A 21,782-nucleotide genomic window follows, 5' to 3' on the forward strand; every position below is an offset into this window, starting at 1 on the left:
TTATTTATGGGTTTGTACTTCCTTCTCCAGCTTCTTGGGCATGTAATGATTGTTGGCGAGATGTGTGTTGCTCACCTGGGCCTGACCAATGGATTCCGGATGGTTGTGGATGAAGGGCCCGAGGGTGGGCAGTCTGTCTGTCGGATACATCTACCCGTTCTGGGTGGCCGTCAGTTGGGCTGGCCACCTGGCTAAGATTTTGGCACCTCAGGAGTTGCTGCACGTGTGCAATCGCCACTGAATGGATTTCATCTGTTGCCCATCAATCTAGCAGCTTCTGATGTGTAATTTTTTTTTGCCGTGTCTCTGTGGAAGGTGATAAAAGCTTTGAGCAGCAGTTGCACAATAAAGATTTGTCATGGGGATATCACTTCCGTCTTGGGCGTCTTACTGAGGGGAAGTAGTTCTGCAAGTTCAAACGTTGTCTCCCTGGAATGCACGTATGTGGAATGTTTCAGCCAGATAACAGCATTTCAAAGATAGATAGTGATTGGCCTGTTTGTGTGAAGCTGGAAGCGCTTAGCAGTGTCTCCTGTGTCTTGTAGGAAGCAAAGTCTTAGCTCTTTGGCAGTGGTACGCCAATGAACAGAAAGGCCGTGTAGGCTGCTGCTAAAACTGTAGAAGACGCTGTGTGTGAGGCTACATGCATGCTTTGCAAGGGTGATTTCACCATGGTGCACTGTGATGGAAGCATCCACCTCCTGTTGGACCTGGGTGTCCTGGTAACAGGAGTAGGGTGCCAGTTTAGCACTATGTGCTTGTAAGCAAACTGTATTGTACCACCCTCTATGTCATTCCTGATGAACTGCTAATTATGGATCAGTTGCAGTCGCTGCCTCCTGTACACCCAACACCTCAGGTTACAAGATGGGTGTTAAATGATATAAGGGAGAAGAGGCAAACCTTCAAAGGCCGGGTAATGTTTCTTTTCTTCACACAAATGACTCAGCCCTGATGACTCTCCTCTGGGGAAGCACCAGCACATACCCTCCCAGCCTGGGTGGGGGGTGGGGAGGGGTTATCTTTGCTATTGGGCCATAATGGACTCCATGGCACTAGGGTAATAGACAGCTGCAAGGACTTAGACCATCAAAGACTCCCAGAATATCCCACGACTCACAGTATTACATTCCTCCACTGTGAAACTCCCTGTCCTGGGGGAGGTACTGAGCATTCTCACCTGAACCTGAGCATATATATAATCTTTGGGTTTGGGCACATGGGGCACCTCCATTTGATGGATCCAGAGGAAGACCAGAATTTCAACAGTACTGTGACCCTCAACTTACGAACAGTGTGCCAATATAGACTCCAACTTTGTGGGTTGAAACCAGTTTTCTCTGTTTCATTGTATTTTTTGTAATCTCCAGTAAATTGTAGCTCCGACCTGTAATCTCTCTTGAGGTAGTTGAATGGGATTCATTTCCCCTGCCGGTTTACTTTTAAACCAGCACATCTTTTGGCGCCCAATGTGAGGCTCGCGAGAGGTCGGAATTACAGTTTTGTTCTAAAGCATTTGTGTATTGGGGTATGGCAACTTTCCTGATCATTGTGTTTCTTGGTGCATTCACCTGCATGTTGTGCCCTGTACATATTTCTGCATTGGGGGAAGTATTTGCTCATCATGATGCTCTCTTTACGATCAGGAGAGGAATCAAACCTGCTTTGCTGATTTTCTGCGTTTATGGCATGGTAACTTCAGAGGCAATGAGTTTCATTTGGAATGTGTATTCAGTCTTGTTTGCCTGTCCTAGCCTGGGCTGCTACTTCTGGGGCCTCATTAATAATGGCACACAGCCTGATGCCTTGGAGTGGCTACTTGGAACAGAGGCTAGACAAGGTTAAGAGAATAAAAGTAGGTATTTATTAAAGGCCTTCAAAAGGCACACCTTGGGCAGTCAGAGGCCTCAGAGGCTACACCCAAGATGGACGATGGTCATGAGTTTTCCAGACAGATATAAGTTTGGTCCATTTACATATCAGAATAGCTAGTTTGGAAGAGACCTTCAAGATCATCAAGGCCAACCCATGCCCCAAACACCTTAAGTAAACCACGCCACCAAGTGCCTTATCCAGTCTTTTGTTGAACACATCCAGGGATGGTGACCACCACCTCCCCAGGCAGGCCATTCCAATATTGTATCACTTTTTCTGTGAAAAACTTCTTCCTAAAATCCAACCCATATTTCCCCTGTCGCAGCTTGAGACTGTGTCCTCTCGTTCTGGCATTTGTTGCCTGGAGAAGGAGACCGACCCCCACCTGACTACAACCACATTTCAGGAAGTTTTAGAATGCAGTAAGATCACCTCTGAGTCTCCTTTTCTCCAGGCTAAACAACCCCAGGTCCGTCAGTCGTTCCTCATAGGGCTTGTGTTCCAAGCCCCTCACCAGCCTTGTCGCTCTTCTCTGGACGCGCTCAAGTGCCTCGACGGCCTTCCTAAACTGAGGGGCCCAGAACTGGACACAGTATTCAAGGTGTGGCCTCAGCAGTGCCGAGTACGGGGGAAGAATGTCCTCCCTGCTCCTGCTGGACGCACTGTTCCTGATACAGACCAGGATGCCGTTGGCCTTCTTGGCTACCAGGGCACACTGCTGGCTCATGTTCAGTCTGTTGTCGACCAGTACCCCCATGTCCTTTTCCACCTGGGCACTGTCCAGCCACACCTTCCCCAGCCAATAACGTTGCAGGGCGTTATTGTGGCCAAAATGCAGGACTTGGCACTTGGACTTATTAAACTCCATCCCATTGGACTCTGCCCATCCATCCAACCGTTCTGGGTCTCTCTGCAGAGCCCTTCTCCCTTCCAACAGATCAGCACATGCCCCCAACTTGGTGCCACCTGCAAACTTACTAATGAAGGTTTCAATACCCTCATCCATGTCATCAATGAAGATATTGAACAAAACAGGCCCCAGCACAGGCCCGTGAAGGACACCACTGGTGACCGGTCGCCAGCTGGATGCAGCACCGTTCACCCGCACTCTCTGGGCCCAGCCACCCAGCCAGTTCTTAACCCAGCAAAGAGTGCTCCTGTCCAAGCCGTGGGCTGCCGGCTTTTCCAGGAGTATGCTGTGGGAGACAGTGTCAAAGGCGTTGCTGAAGTCCAAATGGACAACATCCACAGCCTTTCCTGCATCCACCAGGCGGGTCAGTTGGTCATAAGAGGAGACCAGATTGGTCAAACACGACCTACTCCTCCTAAACCCGTGCTGGCTGGGTCTGATACCCCGGCCATCCTGTAAGTGCTGCGTGATGGCACTTAATCTAAACTGCTCCATTATCTTGCCTGGTACGGAGGTCAGGCAGACTGGTCTATAATTACTAGGATCCTCCTTTCTACCCTTTTTGTGAATGGGTGTCACATTGGCCAGCTTCCAGTCATCTGGAACCTCATCAGTGAGCCAGGACCGTTGGTAAAAGATGGAGAGCGGCTTCGCAAGCTTATCTTAGAGTCAGGACAGAGGCTTCTAGGGAATTTGTCTGCAGACCTGCCCTGGGAGCAGATCATCCTGAGTGGCACGGGATGTCGAAGGAGATGGGCCAGTATTTGGAAGACTTCTCTCTTCCAATGATCTGGAAGTTCACCTCTGAACAACTGCAAGGACCCTGTTAAAAGAATAAGTTATGTGAAGGGAAAAGGCTCTGACAGCTCCAGAGATGGACAACTCACAGCAACATGCTGGGCCCTGGCCATTGCTTACCAGACACTGCTTGGTATGGTGCAACACTTTCAGGAGGAGGAGAAAAGAAACAAATCAACAGGAACCATGTCCACACAAACCACATCTGAGCCAGAGGGAAAAGGAAACAAATTGTTAGAAATGAGACGCTTGACTCAGCCAACATATCAAGCAGTAATTCAATGTATTAATTAATATGGTAACATATGAGCAAAAACAGCGCTGGGTACAGTGGTGGGGGTTTTCCCCTCCAACTGCACACTGATTGCTGGGCTTGCTGGTATTTATTGATCATATTCATGCATATTCATAAGCTTTCTCAGCAGTTTCTATTTCCAGTTTTTTACGTCACAACCCTATACTTCAGGATCGTAAATCGACGATGGTGATTTTTGGTTCCTTTCCAATTTCTATACTCGATTGTGATCTATTCCAGGTTTCAATATCCCAGGATGTACATCCCAGGATGTATATCCCAGATGGTGGGGTCCAGCTGTCAGATGTGGAGTCCAGCATCTATTTTCTAGGACCATTTATCTATGACAGTGATGGCCAGCTTCCCTTTCTAAATAAGTAATCAGCGACATAGATGTCCATCTTCCTTTTTCAGGATGTTTTTGCCGTTTCGATAGGAGCTTGGGATGGGTTCACTTCCTTCTTTTGTTTAAATCCTTTATGCATTCTAAAGCTACAGTTTAAAATCCCTAATACAAAGCAACATTCTAAAGCTATAATTCAAAGGTTCTTATTACAAAAACAGCTTAAGACTTATAATAGTTAATTGCAAACAAAAGATTGGTTCAAAGGCCTTCTTCCATGCTTTGCTTTCCACGGTTGTTTATTAGAACTCATCTTTATAACTGTCCCACGGCCCTGTTCCCCACATTTCACAATTACAATTACACAGGTTACCTTTATTTACCTGATACGAAACACAACTTTGTATTTCACAAAATCAACAAGCACCGTATGCATGCAAGCCATTGCTGGACCAGAAGGACAGCCTAAGCTGGTGGCAGTCGCCCTTGTTCAGAAAAGAAAATCCGCATAGTGAATGACGAGGAAGAGGCAGGACCTTCACATCCAGCAGGAGAGACAGAGCCAGAAAACGTCACTCGATCCCTATTATCCCTGGGCAAGCTGTTAGCATCAGGTGTCCCCCAGCTAAGGAGAGAGTGTACACTCCATGAGGGTATACTCCCAGCAGCATGGGAGTGATGATGTTATGTCCGGTCCTCTTGAAGGGACCTCCAGGTCATTTTTGCAGGAAGGGAACAATGAGTACCATGACCAGAACTAGAGGGGCCCTTTCTCTAGCCAGGTAGAAGAGAGGGTCTATTGGACTGTGTTGATCCGATGGCCTGGCACATCGGACCCAAAAAAGTGTAAGGCTTTAGTTGACACTGGCACATGATGTACTTTAATGCCATTGAGAAATGTGGGGGCAGAATCCATCTCTATTTCTGGGGTGATAGGGGGATCCCAACAGCTGACTGGACTGGAAGCTGAAGTGAGCTTGAGCAGGAAGGAATGGCACAAACACCCCATCGTGACTGGTCCAGAGGCCCTGTGTATCCTCGGCATAGGTTACCTCAGGAGTGGGTATTTCAAAGACCCAAAAGGGCATTGGAAGGAGAGGCAAGGCAAAAGCTGCAGTAGGTGATTTGCAGCTGGCAGAGGCTGCTCCGATGTGAGCTTGGAACCTCCCCAGGTGTCCTGGGCTGGCACCGAGATGAGAGAGGAAAAGGGGGTGCTTCCCCTTTCAAAAGGGTTCCTGCAAACTCACGGGGGTGGCAGCTGGTCTCAGTGGTCGAGGTGCAGGTGGCGGACAGCTGGAATCTTCTCAGCAGCAGCGGGCACAGGTGGGGAAGGTAGGCAGGACTCAATCGTAGTGCTGAGTTGCAACGCAGCAACGTCCCGGGTCAGAGCGCAGAACCTCCCATGGCACCATGCTGCAGACTGTTCGCAGATCCCCTGAGCGGACGAGCCCACCCCTCCCCCACTGCCCCCCACCTAAAACTCCCCAACCCCCACTGGAGAATCGTAGTATCCTAGACCAGCCCAGGTGTGAAGGGACCTTGAAAGATCATCTGTTGCAGCCTCTTGTGGGAAAGGGTGCCTAGATGAGATTATTTAGCACCCTGTCCAACTGCATGTGGAAAACCTTCAGCAATGGGGACTGGTGCAACTTGTGCCCGTTGTCCCTTGTCTTCTCCATGTGGCTCCCTTGAAGTACTGGAATACTGTGTGGAGGTTCCCCCTGAGCCTAGGCAGGTGCCTAGCATTTTGCAACTAATTCCTTTGTCATTGCTGGCCTTCATGCAGCTGCTAGCTGTATTTAGATGTTCCTCCACAGCTTTTGGATCATGCTGAGCCCATTTGTCCGAGTATTTAGGACTTAGGCTTATTCCCTGCTTCTGTAAGTATTCAGTGATATCTCTTGCCATCCCTCTGACTCTGCCAAGTAGTGCAAATGGGTGTTTTAGGTCGCTTGAAGAATCGGCAGAAAAGGTATCAGCAAAAGCAGGTTCTCCAGCCCTTTGAGCATCTTCGTGGCCCTCCTTGGGATGCTCTCCAGTCTGCCCGCCTCTTTGTATTGAATTCTGGGGAAGAGAACTGCACACAGAGTGTGGCCTGCAGGCATGGCCTCTGTGAGAAGAGGCGGGGGTCTGCTCTGCACTAGTCACAGCTAGTTTTCACCAGCTAGGCACCAGACTTCCCTGAGAGCCAAAAGCGAGCAACTCAGCAAAGCTGGTGGCACCCTTGTGTAAGCATATTTAAGAAAGGGTAAAGCGCTGTCTGGGGCAGGTATTTCCCTGCTGCCCTTAGATCTGGCAGGTGGCTATGTCCTGAAGGAACTTTTTCATCTTATTTTCTCCTCCTGTCCTATTGAGGAGGGGTGGTGAGAGAACAGCTGGCTGAGCCCCTGGCAGCCAGCCATGGTCTGACCTCATAAAGCCTAAAAGGCATATTCTTCCTTGAAGAAGGGGTAGGTGGCTTAGAGATTTTAGGAACAGGACTGAATGTTGGTTTGAGTGAAGGGCAGGTACCAATCCGTCTTCTATAACTGCAATTTCAGCAGCAAAGGACAGCTGAGAATCAGGCCCCAATGATGCTGGTTTGGGTGTTGCTAAGATGGAGTTCATTTCCCCATAGCAGCTCTCACAGTGCCGTGTGTCACGTGAAAAAGGGAGGAGGCTTCCTTGACCCTTGGTGTGGGGAGATTTACTCAGTCTTTAGTGGTTAATTTGTCTGTCTTTCAGCAAAGTTGAGACCGTTGTGCCTGACCAGTCTGTCAGCATCCCATTGGGGGGATCCTTCACTGAGCAGTCCTACAGGATCAGAGGGTGGTTCGAGTGGCTTAGGGAAACACACCAACAGTGTAAGAGAGACCCCCGCAGCAGGTCTTCCCCTTTACCCATTGTGTTACCCTGCTGCCGCCGACTGGTAGCGTCTGCCAAAGATTCACACTAACACTTTATGGAATAACACGCTTTATTAATATAAATTGTGACAGGTTAAGGTTGGAAGATTGTCGGTGATAGTGTCTGACTGCAAAAATATATTTGAAGGAATACACAGACAAGCTCTAATCCCCACTAAAATGTTCAGCATGCATAGAGTATGATTCTTATCCAATAGGCATCTCTATGGGGGAGAAGACAGGTTCAGCCCATCAACTGATCCCAGCAGCTACGATGGAGTCTTTCCTAACTTTTCCCCATTCTTGACTTATTTTTATACTATTTCTGTGTGTTTAGTTGGAGCTTGAGTGACTCTAGTTGTACATACCTTTGTTACTGATTGGTGTAGAATTCTCTTGCTTTGCTTTACAGGTACAGTCAGAAAGAACAGAGAGCACATGCCCAGTGAGGGATGGTCGCACTTTGGAGGTGGGTAACTTTGGGACGGAGGTGTGCGTTGATATTATTATTATTATTAGGCTTTAATGAAGCAAGTTCATCTAAGGAGAGTGGTTTCACCACAGTTGCTGTCTCAGCAGTAAGACATCTTCCCCTGTCTCCCTTGGTTGACAGGTGGTATGCTGTTTATCAGCTGCAAAGTACCATGGAGTTCCCTTCCCTGCAAGGATTTCTGCAGAGCCTGGCCTTCGCTCCGCTCCACCCTCCATTCCATCCCTCTTAGCAGGTGTGTGTGTGTATGGGGAATCATCATGGAATAGGTTTCAAGTCATGCCAACTGTATTCCACTCAGGGAGCAGCAACTGTGATTTACCCTATAATTCCCATACTGTTATAACTCCTGTGAGGATGCTAATATAAGTCCTAAGTTTCCTCTAATTGAATCCCCAGTTACCGGTCCACAGGGTCCCCGGTCATTTTCCCACACCGTGCTTTGCACTGGTAGCTAGAAAGGTGTTGATAACACACCAGTGTTTTGGCTACTGCTGGGCAGTGTTGGCACAGCATCAGCGCTGTCTCTCCAACATTCTGTCCCAGCATCAGTAGGCTGGGGGTGGGCACGATCCTGGGAGGAGACACCACTAGACCAGCTGACCCAAACTGGCCAGAGGGATATTCTGTACCATATGACATCAGCCCAGAAATAAAAGCTAGGTAAAGGAGGAGGAAAGGGGGGCATTTCTTATTTACAGTGTTTACCTTCCAGAGAAACTGCTACGTGTCCGGAAGCCCTGCTTCCCAGGAAGTGGCTAGGCAGTGCTTGCTGACCAAAAGTCGACAATAAGGTTGGGGGTTTTTTTCCCCTCTCCTTGTTGATGCGCAAACTTTCACTTTTGCTTTAGTAAACTGCCTTATCTCAATCTGCAAGTTGTTTTTCATCTCTCCTGTCCAGCTGAGAAGGGGGAGTGACAGAGTTGTTGGCTGAACACCTGGCATCTAGCCAAGATAAACCCACACCAGTCCTTTTTGGTTCCTAACGTGAGCTGAGACAATGGCAGTTATATATCTTGCATGGTATAGTAATAGCAGTTCTTGAGTAGCAAGCTCCTGTGCGTGGACATGGAGTTTGTGGGGTACGCTGCTTATCTCTTTGTTTTGTTCAGTTTGGGAACATGTTAATACAAACAGTGTCTCTGCGCTTTGCTGTGACATTGGTGGCTTTGTTGTGCTGGAGGAGCTATCTTCTGGGGACAATGAGGGAATCCCTCTCCCTCTCCCTATCTGGGATTGATGTGTATTGTTTTAGAATGCAGGCTCCCGTGTTCCTTGTTCTTCCTCATGTAAGCTGTTGAATGCTATTAATACTATTAACTAATACTGTTGGCCTACTATGGGGTTTGTGGAATCTGGTGTCATCTTGCTGTAAGACAAAACAAACTGTAGGTGAGGAGATATTGAAATGTGCCCTGAAGCAGCTGGTCCCTGGATGGCAGTGTGTGTGGAAGGATTTGGGCAGGTTCCTAGAGTGGTTATCACCTCCCCTTGCCTGGGACTTTACACCTAAACAGGCAATGAGCCCTGGCAAACGGTTGTGTCACCTGATAGAAGGGTGCCTTACCTACCCCGATGAAACCCAGCAGCTTCTCACCCTGTACGAGGCCCTGGGCTATGCCCGTTGAGCCACAGTTCAGTACTGTCAGAGGAGTGTGGCTGAGGCAGGGACCCAAAGTGCATTTGAGGACACTATGGCTGAGATAGGGACCCAAACAACAACGACTACAGTAATTGCCCCCCAGAAGTGTCAAAGAAAAGGTGAATAAGGAGAGCCAAGGAGCGATCAGCAAGACTCACTCACCTTTTAGTCGTCCCATGTGGCCAGTGCAAAAGTCTGATGGTGGGTGGAGGTTAACAGTAGACCATCGTGGCCTCAATGAAGTAATGCCCCCACTGAGTGCTTCTGTACCGCACATGTTAGAGCTCCAATATGAACTGGAGTCAAAGGCAGCCAGGTGGTGTGCTGCACTTGGCATTGTCAATGCATTTTTCTCAATTCCTTTGGCAGCAGAGTGCAGACTGCAGTTTGCTTCCATGTGGCGGGGTGTCCAATACACCAGGAATCGACTGTCCCGGGGGTGGAAACACAGCCCTAGCATCTCCCATGGACTGATGCAAAGTGTACTGAGGATGGGTGATGCCCCTGAACGTCTGCAACGCATTCATGTCATCATTGTGTGGGGCACTGAAGCAGAAGAAGTGTTTGAGAAGGGAAAAAGATTAGTTCAGAATGTTCAGGTAGCTGAGTTTGCCATAAAGAAAAGCAAGGTCAAGGGACCTGCATGGGACAACAAGTTCTTGGGCGTCAAATGGCAGGATGGCCGCTGTCATGTGCCTATGGATGTGGTTAAGAAGATAGGAACTATGTCTTCACCAGCTAAGAAGATGGAAACACCCTCTTTCGTAGGCTGCCTGGGGTTTTGGATAATGCGTATTCCAGGTTATAGTCAGCTTGTGAGGCCCCTCTATCAAGTGACCCGGAAGAAGAACCATTCTGAACGGGGCCTTGAGCAACAACAGGCCTTTGAGCAGATCAAAGAGGAAATAGCTTGTGCGGTAGCTCTTGGGCCTGTTCAGACTGCATGAGCCCTGCAAAATATACTCTACACTGCAGCTAGGTAGCATGGTCTCACGTGGAGCCTCCGGCAAAGAACATCAAGAGAAACCAGAAGTCGACTATTAGTGCCGGGGTCGGCTGTTGCTTGTCTCTGCCCCAGCACGGGAAAAAGTGGTTCTGGGTAGGCCGCGCTCTCGAAGAAGGAGTCTGGACTCTTGCTTTAGGTCTTCAGTCAAGTTTATTATTTCTTATCTACAAAGATTTTCTGTCTGTCCAGCCGAGGTCTGATCAGCAAGACAGCCAAAGGCACTCTCTCCCGCCCACGAGGCGGTTGTCTCTTTTATAATGAAAATTACGTATTCGATATTTACCTTTACTTCCCAATACTTTCTGCCCTTGTTGGCAAGTGTACTCTTTCTATGAACCAATCCACACATGCCAACATCATCCCGAACATGGATGCCAAGGAGAAGAAAGAAGAAGGACAGGGCACGCCCAAATTCCTCCATCTTGGGACTCCTGATCCATGCATAGAATTCTAGACCCCCCTGTACAATACATAAAACCCCCCTGTACAGTGCATTCTAACTTAAGTTCTAACAAGTGAATAACATCCCCTCACCATTCAGACATGAAATTCTCTCATCTCCTCACCTTCAGGTGTCATTTCTTTAAAAGGATCAAAGTCAAGCCACCAGGTACTTTTGGCAACATTCCAGGGCCTCCGAGCCCCCCAAGGGTTGTCTCGGTAGCTCTGGACATCCGGAGTGATGTACTGAGCTCCCACATATTAGGGTTTTGGAGCCAGGGTTATTGAGGATCAGAAGGCCCTCTCCACTCCAGCTGAAAAAGAAATATTAGCAGCGTATGAGCGGGTTTGAGCATCCTCAAATGTTTTTGGGATAGAAGCCCGTCTCCTCTTGGCACTGCAATTTCCTGTGCTACACTAGATGTTCAAAGGAAGCATCCCTTCGACGCATCGTGCAAACAGCGCTACATGGAATAAGCGGGTGGGTAGTACTGATCACACAACGAGCTTGACTGGGGAAACCCAGTTGCCTGAGAATCCATGAAAAAAGGCAGAGATTTAGGATAACTTCTTTGAAAGGTCACTCGTGCTCAAGAAGCACCTCCATATAATGAGTTATCAGAAGATGAAAGAGGCCATGGTCTCTTTACTGATGTATCCTGCATTGTGGGAGGAAAGCATCAGAGGTGGAAAGCTGCTGTGTGGCGTCCCACAGAACGAGTCGTTGAGGACGCTAATGGAGAAGAAAAGTGGCACCCATCTTGATGGAATGGAGCCCAAGTCATGGCCTGTTTGTAAACATCCGGAAGTGTGGAGGAACCCCGCGGAATGGGAAAATAATATACCCTGCAAAGGAAGGGGGACTGTAGTTAATGAAAATGTATATGTATGTTGGGCAGAAAGATGGTTTAAGCATGGAGTTTAAGTTGTAAGCATTGGTAAGAAGGGATTTCAGTCATGACAAATAAATACAACGTAATTATTAGAAGACAGATATGTATATATTTAAAAAATTCTGTGGCATCTGAGTATGATGCAAATGGTGTGAATTAAGGGGTGGAGTTTGTATTGGGTGCGGCTGAGATGGAATTAGTTTTCCCCATAGCGGCCATCAGTGCCATGCTTTGCATTGGTAACTAGAAAGGTGTTGATAACACCCCAGTGTTTTGGCTACTGCTGGGCAGTGTTGGCACAGCATCAGCGCTGTCTCTCCAACATTCTGTCCCTCATCAGTAGGCTGGGGGTGGGCAAGATCCTGGGAGGAGACACCACTAGACCAGCTGACCCAAACTGGCCCGAGGGCTATTCTGTACCATATGACTTCAGCTCAGAAATAAAAGCTACGTTAAGGAGGGGGAAGGGGGCACATTTGTTATTTACAACGTTTCCGTTTTGGAGCAACCCCTACGCGTGCTGAAGGCCTGCTTCTTGGAAAGTGCTTGCTGATGGGAACTAGAGGATATAATTATTTGTTTTTCCTGTTTGCTTTTTCATGCAAAAACTTTCTCTTTTCCTTTAGTAGACTGCCTTATCTCACCCTGTGAGTTGTTTTCCATCTTCTTTTCTCTCTGCGTCAAGCTTATAAGGGGGATTGATAGAGTGGCTCTGTGGGCACCTGTCATCCAGCCAAGGTCAACCCACCACCGATGCTTTTGATGCCGTCCAGGTGTTGTAGGATAAGGGCGCTGATAATGCGGGTAAATAATTGGCTGTGGAGCTGGTGCTTGCAACAGCGTTCTGGGTTCTATGAACATGGGACCCTGTTTTTCTATCAGCATCTGCATGGGAGAGCGGAGCTCCATCTCACTAAGCAGAGCAAAGATATTTTTGCCAGTAGGATAGCTGACCTGATTAGGGGGGCTTTAAACTGAAAGCACGGTGTGCGGCAGGGCATCCCCGAACTGGAAATAATTAGCATTGACACCATGATTCACAGAAGGATGATCAATCTCTTTATTTTCTATATATTTACATGTATATGCAATTATTAAGAAACCCATTGCTTTTATAGACAGTTATGATACACATGGACTTAATTGGCCCTGGAATCCAAACACCATTACCATTGGCTAATTAAGAAACCACCCTTTGGTAAACAAATCTCCATAACACATTCCACATGTTCACAATAACAGGTGCAGCAAGTGAAGATAAGAATTGTTTCTCATTCTTTTCTCTGATCTTCTCACAGCCTTCCTCAGAAAGGCCTGGGAAAGTTATGTGTTGCTCTCTGTGGTCAGAGAGCTGCTGCCACAGTGAGGGTGCGAGGAGGGAGAGGGAGAGAATAATCAGCAGCCCTGTGCGGGAGTGATGGACAGGGTCAATGAACAAAGGGCAGGGCAAGAGCTCCAGTACCTTGAAGTCCCCCTTAGAACCCGAAGGCAGCTGTGGATGTCATAGCTGCAAGTGTGCCCAGCAGAAAGATCTCCTTGGACGAGTAAGTTTTAAAAGAGGAGATTGACAGGAAGCAGGGAATCCAGGTACACGGACAGGAGTTCGATGCCAGGTATTGTACGCTGTCCCAGGCTGAGCGACGGCCTGCCTTCAGAGTGCACAAAAGGAAGGTAAGCCAGAATGTAACCTCGGGGTGACTGACACAATTAACTCCTGAGATGAAGGAGACCGGATGCATTTCTGTGCTCAGGGTAGGAGGAAGAACCCTCCCCCACCTCCTGAAGTGCCCCTACAGAACCGACAGGATGCTCCTGGTTTGGAGACTGAAGAGCACATGAGTAATGGACAGGACCCAGGACAAAGCCAACCATGCAAAGCTGACCTAACTACCTGCCTACGTTAGAACCAGTGTGACCAGAGAAGCACATAAAGGTATTAGTAACTGGAGATTCCCTCCTGAGAAACACCGAGACAGCCATTTCCCACCCAGACGATTTCTCTAGAGAGCTCTGCTGCCTACCAGGAGCTCGCATTCATGGTGTCACTGAGAGGCTGCCGAGGCTGGTGAACCCTACAGATCATCACCCGCTCCTACTCTTCTCTGTAGCATCAGATAAGGCAACTTAGAACCCTCCCAGGAGTCTATTATGTCTGTAAGAGCGATGCTAAAAGGATGGGGAGCACAGGTGATGATCTCCTCTATTGGTGTCCGGTCTGAGGAAGGGGTCCAGGAAGGAGGAGATGGACTGAAGAGCTGAATGCTGGGTTGCGTAGCTGGTGCCATACTCAAGGTTTTGGCTTCTATGATCAAGGATCTGTCTTCGAGAAGCCGGGTCTGCTGGGAGCTGATGGGATTCATGTGACCTAGAGGGTCTTCACCAGCACCCTGGTGAGACTTACAAGGAGGGCTTTAAACAAGACTCCGTGGGGAAAGACGATGGAGTTTTGAGCAACAGAGAAGAGCCAGGGGCTGGTGATGTGTTGGGAAACAAGAGGGGAATACTTGAGAAATGCTGCAAAGGAATTGGGGCTTGATCCTTGTCCAAAAAAGTGACACAGTCAACAGCTCAACGGAAGTGCCTCTGTACCAATGCATGCAGTATGCATAAGAAAGAGGAGCTGGAAACCACTGTGCAGACGGTAAAGCTATAGTAGAAATGTGCTGGGACAACTCAAATGACTGGAGCTCTGCAATCAATGGATGGTCAGAAGGAAGGAGGGGCGGAGGTGGCCCTCTATGTAAACCAAAAATAAGAGGGATTTCCTGTACAGAGCTGTCTTTGAAAGACAGCGATGAACAGGTTGAGAGCTTATGGGTGAAAATTAGGGGCCAAGCTGTTGCATTATGAGTAAGAAATTTGTCAGAAAATAAAGCCCCTTGCGTTCCTGCTGGTCCTCAGAGATCAGAGTGACTGGGTGAGGTTAGGCTTAATTTCTGATTACAACCAATTCAGCGCTGTAAGTCTGCTAGCGTTCTCTAAGAACCATTGCGAGGACAGATTCAGGAACAGAGTGCTTTTCTGAAGTTACGGAAATAGACATTTGGAACTGCCATTGAGAAATGCACTAGCTGTGATAGACCTCTAATAACATTGTGCTAACCCATGCAATACTAATAATAGCAAGGGCATGCAGAAGCTTCCCAAGAGGGCGGCCCCACTTGGGAGGAGGAGAAGAGAACAGACCGGCAACTGTCCCCGATATCTTTTAGGAATTCCTGCTACCTAGCTGAAATTTCTGCCCTCCTTATATACAGCCCAATCTGCTTCTCCTTACATATAGCATGATCTAAGCAGAGAGCTGAGTGATAGATACGTGGTGGTAGCATGTACTTCAGTAAGCTTATTAGCATATGCATAAGTGTGCGTTTTAATACTTAAATTACCCTTAATCAGGCAAAGTTTACTTTTTTGCCTTGGTGTCCTTCAAAGTTCTGCTCTTAAGACTTCCTTCCATTTCATGCCGTTCATCAGAGCCAAAAGAGGGCTATCCTAGCTGCCCATGAACTCCTCCTTTGGCCATATTGTCCTTTCTTGACCTCATCTATGTGGATCTCCATCGGTAAAGATAAGGTGGAGGTTACACGGTTTAGGCCTTAACGCTTTTCTGGCTCCATGGTCATCATCCCACACAAGCCAACAAAGGAAACCTTGTGCTTGGTATCTACTATAGGCCACCTGATTAAGAGGATAAGTTTGACGTAAGAAATCAGGCAAGTTCGGCAGGAGATGAGTGTGTCTGAGTAATGGCCTTGTCTTCTGGTCGAGCTGAAGCACAAAGTGGAAACGCATAGGTAGTGGAAGCAGGGACACGCGTTCTGGGAAGAATCTAAAGATGCTGCCCAGGTCTGTAGGGATGGGATCAGAAAAACTAAGGCAAAGCTGCAGCTGAATTTGGCAGGGGATGTAAAGAATCATACTATGGGCTTCCACAGGTGCATTGGTCAGAAAATAAGACTAAAGAACGCATATGCAACCCAGGTGCCCGGACACCGCTGATAAATAAGCCAGGAGGTCTAGTGGCCAGCAACATGGAAAAGGCTGTGGTACCCGGCGATTCATTTTCCTCTGTTTTCACTGGCACGGTTATCAAACCTCTTGGGACCCTGAACCTCAAGGCAGGGGCTTGGGGAACAAAGTCCCTTCCATCATAGGAAAAGATCTCTTTTGAGACCACCCGAGGAACCTGTGAATACACAAGTCCTGCGCCTGGGGAGGCACAACCCCATGCACCAGTACATGCTGGAGGCCGATCGGCTGGAAAGCAGCTTTGCAAAATAGGACAATGTGCTCTTGCCTCAAAGGCGGCCAAGGATCTCCTTAGCCCCATATAGAGGAAAGCAGGGTTCGTATATGTTACAAGACAGTTGTGTGAACCATTCAATATGCTCACTGTCCTCAGGGGTGCAGGGCACCACAGACCACCCTTGGGCAGCTTTGAGGGCACTGCCTATTTTTCTAAAAGCCTCCTATCCAGCTTAAGGCAAATCCTACTCTCCTGAGCCCTCAAGCCAGCAGTGCTGAATGCACGCTTTACATTTTATTTGCTTCCAGGAGAAGTGCACCTTAGAAATATCTGCCATGGAAGTGGGGCTTTCAGCAAACAATGTAGAGCAACTCCTGTTGTTTTTTCAAAATGTCCTGAGAAGGTAAAGCCAGGCCTGTCCTGGCCAAAGCAGTCATTTGACTGGAGGGAGCAGCAGCAAAAAGGCACAGGCACCTTTGGGGTGGACTCGATGCGGTAACAAAAAGCAAGAAACAGTACTTGTAGCTACTACAGCCTCTTCTGCGACCTCGTAGCCCGCCCTCTGGGTCGCAGCACTACGCGGGGCAGATCCCTCCGCGCCCCGCGGGCATCAGGTCGACGAGGGCGGACTCGCCAAGGGGGCGGGGGAAAGCGGAAACGACAGGCGAGACAGCAAATCGAGACGCGGGCCACGATCCGTCGGCCCAATGGGCGCCGCGAAGGGCCCGGCTTAGTGGAGGAAGTGTCGGGGCGGACACGGGCGTTGTCTTTGGCTGGCGAGAGTGTGGGGGTGCTGGCCTCTGGCCCCGGTGGCGCCACTACTGTCTTCGGAAAGATTATCGGCAAGGCGTTTCTCTGCTATCGTCAGCGACGAGGACGAGGAGGTAGCCGTACCCTTGTTCTGTGCGCGGTTCCTCTTCCCTTCCCCCCTCTCCCCCTCGTCCCGCGCTTGCGGGCATCTGAGCCGAGGACCCGGCGCGCGGTGCCCGCGCGAGCGGCAGGGTGCTGCTGCGGGTGGGTGCAGGGACGGGGGACGAACGGGGCCTCTCTGGGTTGTGGCGCTCTCTACTGCACCATCCCCTAAGCTTGTTCTGAGCCGCACCCCCACCCCTCCGGCTGCCGCGGGCGTACTGGGTTGCTGGTGCTGTCCGGACTCGCCTCGCATTCCACCCCCACCGTGTCGTGTGCGCGCGTAGATAAGGACCTCTGACGGTAACTTGGCCTCAATGTGCCTCCTAACAGCTTCGAAGAGGTTTCGCAGCTTTGCTGTGCTAGGCTTTGCTTCTGAATCCGCAAACTGGAATATTAGGACAAGGAATTCCGGCTTTCTCTAGTAAAAAAAAAAAAAAAAAAAAAATTAAGAAGTACGAAATGGTCATCCTGCAGGCTGCAACGGCTTTCCAGAACTTGTTTCTGTGGGGAAGTAAGACCGTGATAACATCATGCTTGCAAGGGTCACGAGTGTTGGTACTGGAAACTAGAGTGAGCTGCTTAGCCCGGGGGGGAAACCAATACAGCCGTTGCCTATGCGATGTTAACTTTAAGGTAATATCCCATATGACTTAGTTATTAGAATGCTGAAAGTTAACAGTTAGGGATGCCTTCTGCTTTTAAAGGCAGAGCTTGGATGGGGGTATAGAAGACAGACTCGTCCTATGCACTTGCAGGCTTCCTGTCATTATGCACGTGTTCGATACTTGAGCTCCCTTGTCCTGTGGGAAACGAATGGCCGCTGCTCTTCCACTTCACTAAACTCTGAGGATTCAGTTAAGCCATTTGTCCCCTGCCTCTACGTAGACCACACAAAGCCAATAGAAAACCTGCTGTGGAAAGAATAAGCATGAACTAAAACATCACTGATCACAAGTTGCTAGTCATAAGTAGTTGCCCATCTCCTTGTGCCCATCGTCTTGCATGACAAATCCCACTTCTGGAGGGCGCTCTGTAAAGATGTTGTGTTTTGGGTATAGAAAGCATTATAATCATGCAAGAAAAAAATCAATGTTCTGGCTTGTGTTTGGGGTATCTGGTAATCTGCTTCTGTCGGAGTTCCGCCGGGCAGATGGGTTTGCATTAGCTCTTAGCTTTCTCTGACGCCGGTTATGTTTTAACTGTTTAATCTTCCTCCAGTGCCATACGCTGCATGATCTATCGCTTTTCCTAGTCATGCCTAAGGAGCCAATTATCAAGTTGTCTGAAGCAGGAGGTTCTGGTGAATCTGTAAGTACCGTGTAAGCTTTCTGTATGCTATATTGTACCTGTAGATAGTTCCTCATTTACTAGACTCTTTCCCATCCCCCTTTTCCCTCTTGATAGAGCACAGTAGGCTTCTTTGGGTTTTCTGGCGCTATCATCTTTTTGCCTCTAGCCTGTAATGGAGTTGAGCTTTTTGACTAAAAGCAGTGCTATCAAGCAGTGCTGGTTCCTGGGTATGTACTTCTGGTGCGAAATGCAGTGTTGTTTTGGAGCACAGTCTGGTGCCTATTGTTGTGGTTTAGAGTGAGAGTAGTAGAACTTCTAACATGCAGAAGAGTGCTTGGGGTTTTGGCAGGTCAGGGGCAAGGAAGGACAAAGCTGGTTGAGAGGTGCTGGATGTTTTGCTTTTAGCTATGAAAGCCATGTTCAAAGACTTTGTAAGCCCACGCAAAAGGCAGCCTAAAGTTTATTTTCCACCAGGTTTGGTTATGTTGCCTGAAGACACAGTGGGGGCTTTAACCTGGAGACAAAGTCAGCTTGTGTGTCTGTTTTGTAGTCCTTTGCTGTTTAGCTTGAGAAAAATTGCCTAGCTCTCTTTTGCCCCTATGGCGTGCATAATTGGTCTTGGTAATTTTGCTTGGAACGCTTCAGTTGCCGGCGGTCGGATGGCCATTAATTTGACATGCAATGATTGAATTGCTAGGAATTGGCTAGCTGCTTTCTCTGGGTGGTTCTCTGCTCTCGTTCCTTCCCTTCCTGCCCTCTGCCCTCATTATGTGTTCATTTTTCTTTTGATTTTACTTATTTATGGGTTTGTACTTCCTTCTCCAGCTTCTTGGGCATGTAATGATTGTTGGCGAGATGTGTGTTGCTCACCTGGGCCTGACCAATGGATTCCGGATGGTTGTGGATGAAGGGCCCGAGGGTGGGCAGTCTGTCTGTCGGATACATCTACCCGTTCTGGGTGGCCGTCAGTTGGACTGGCCACCTGGCTAAGATTTTGGCACCTCAGGAGTTGCTGCACGTGTGCAATCGCCACTGAATGGATTTCATCTGTTGCCCATCAATCTAGCAGCTTCTGATGTGTAGTTTTTTTTGCCGTGTGTCTGTGGAAGGTGATAAAAGCTTTGAGCAGCAGTTGCACAATAAAGATTTGTTATGGGGATATCACTTCCGTCTTGGGCGTCTTACTGAGGGGAAGTAGTTCTGCAAGTTCAAACGGTGTCTCCCTGGAATGTAAGTATGTGGAATGTTTCAGCCAGATAACAGCATTTCAAAGATAGATAGTGATTGGCCTGTTTGTGTGAAGCTGGAAGCGCTTAGCAGTGTCTCCTGTGTCTTGTAGGAAGCAAAGTCTTAGCTCCTTGGCAGTGGTACGCCAATGTACAGAAAGGCCGTGTAGGCTGCTGCTAAAACTGTAGAAGATGCTGTGTGTGAGGCTACATGCATGCTTTCCAAGGGTGGTTTCACCATGGTGCACTGTGTTGGAAGCATCCACCTCCTGTTGGACCTGGGTGTCCTGGTAACAGGAGTAGGGTGCCAGTTTAGCACTATGTGCTTGTAAGCAAACTGTATTGTACCACCCTCTATGTCATTCCTGATGAACTGCTAATTATGGATCAGTTGCAGTCGCTGCCTCCTGTACACCCAACACCTCAGGTTACAAGATGGGTGTTAAATGATATAAGGGAGAAGAGGCAAACCTTCAAAGGCGGGGTAATGTTTCTTTTCTTCACACAAATGACTCAGCCCTGATGACTCTCCTCTGGGGAAGCACCAGCACATACCCTCCCAGCCTGGGTGGGGGGTGGGGAGGGGTTATCTTTGCTATTGGGCCATAATGGACTCCATGGCACTAGGGTAATAGACAGCTGCAAGGACTTAGACCATCAAAGACTCCCAGAATATCCCACGACTCACAGTATTACATTCCTCCACTGTGAAACTCCCTGTCCTGGGGGAGGTACTGAGCATTCTCACCTGAACCTGAGCATATATATAATCTTTGGGTTTGGGCACATGGGGCACCTCCATTTGATGGATCCAGAGGAAGACCAGAATTTCAACAGTACTGTGACCCTCAACTTACGAACAGTGTGCCAATATAGACTCCAACTTTGTGGGTTGAAACCAGTTTTCTCTGTTTCATTGTATTTTTTGTAATCTCCAGTAAATTGTAGCTCCGACCTGTAATCTCTCTTGAGGTAGTTGAATGGGATTCATTTCCCCTGCCGGTTTACTTTTAAACCAGCACATCTTTTGGCGCCCAATGTGAGGCTCGCGAGAGGTCGGAATTACAGTTTTGTTCTAAAGCATTTGTGTATTGGGGTATGGCAACTTTCCTGATCATTGTGTTTCTTGGTGCATTCACCTGCATGTTGTGCCCTGTACATATTTCTGCATTGGGGGAAGTATTTGCTCATCATGATGCTCTCTTTATGAGCAGGAGAGGAATCAAAGCTGCTTTGCTGATTTTCTGCGTTTATGGCATGGTAACTTCAGAGGCAATGAGTTTCATTTGGAATGTGTATTCAGTCTTGTTTGCCTGTCCTAGCCTGGGCTGCTACTTCTGGGGCCTCATTAATAATGGCACACAGCCTGATGCCTTGGAGTGGCTACTTGGAACAGAGGCTAGACAAGGTTAAGAGAATAAAAGTAGGTATTTATTAAAGGCCTTCAAAAGGCACACCTTGGGCAGTCAGAGGCCTCAGAGGCTACACCCAAGATGGACGATGGTCATGAGTTTTCCAGACAGATATAAGTTTGGTCCATTTACATATCAGAATAGCTAGTTTGGAAGAGACCTTCAAGATCATCAAGGCCAACCCATGCCCCAAACACCTTAAGTAAACCACGCCACCAAGTGCCTTATCCAGTCTTTTGTTGAACACATCCAGGGATGGTGACCACCACCTCCCCAGGCAGGCCATTCCAATATTGTATCACTTTTTCTGTGAAAAACTTCTTCCTAAAATCCAACCCATATTTCCCCTGTCGCAGCTTGAGACTGTGTCCTCTCGTTCTGGCATTTGTTGCCTGGAGAAGGAGACCGACCCCCACCTGACTACAACCACATTTCAGGAAGTTTTAGAATGCAGTAAGATCACCTCTGAGTCTCCTTTTCTCCAGGCTAAACAACCCCAGGTCCGTCAGTCGTTCCTCATAGGGCTTGTGTTCCAAGCCCCTCACCAGCCTTGTCGCTCTTCTCTGGACGCGCTCAAGTGCCTCGACGGCCTTCCTAAACTGAGGGGCCCAGAACTGGACACAGTATTCAAGGTGTGGCCTCAGCAGTGCCGAGTACGGGGGAAGAATGTCCTCCCTGCTCCTGCTGGACGCACTGTTCCTGATACAGACCAGGATGCCGTTGGCCTTCTTGGCTACCAGGGCACACTGCTGGCTCATGTTCAGTCTGTTGTCGACCAGTACCCCCATGTCCTTTTCCACCTGGGCACTGTCCAGCCACACCTTCCCCAGCCAATAACGTTGCAGGGCGTTATTGTGGCCAAAATGCAGGACTTGGACTTATTAAACTCCATCCCATTGGACTCTGCCCATCCATCCAACCGTTCTGGGTCTCTCTGCAGAGCCCTTCTCCCTTCCAACAGATCAGCACATGCCCCCAACTTGGTGCCACCTGCAAACTTACTAATGAAGGTTTCAATACCCTCATCCATGTCATCAATGAAGATATTGAACAAAACAGGCCCCAGCACAGGCCCGTGAAGGACACCACTGGTGACCGGTCGCCAGCTGGATGCAGCA

The 21,782-nt window shown here is 48.6% G+C and overlaps 1 protein-coding gene across 34 annotated transcripts in view; it reads left to right on the forward strand.

Moving 5' to 3' along the window:
• The window catches only part of LOC135289121 (uncharacterized), a 262,105-nt gene that overhangs the window by 204,745 nt on the left and 35,578 nt on the right, over positions 1-21,782 (forward strand). For 23 of the 34 annotated variants that reach the window (XM_064402475.1, XM_064402478.1, XM_064402480.1 and 20 more), the window contains one exon: positions 7,519-7,575. In XM_064402475.1, coding sequence (XP_064258545.1) covers positions 7,519-7,575 — 57 coding nt within the window. Of the gene's footprint in view, positions 1-30; positions 173-7,518; positions 7,576-7,719; positions 7,832-9,607; positions 9,829-17,954; positions 18,045-18,851; positions 18,994-21,782 lie in introns of those variants that run through there. The other 11 variants (XM_064402509.1, XM_064402510.1, XM_064402508.1 and 8 more) reach the window with 6 other exon arrangements.

This window comes from Passer domesticus, chromosome W, assembly GCF_036417665.1.
Source record: "Passer domesticus isolate bPasDom1 chromosome W, bPasDom1.hap1, whole genome shotgun sequence".
Taxonomy (NCBI): Eukaryota; Metazoa; Chordata; class Aves; order Passeriformes; family Passeridae; genus Passer; species Passer domesticus.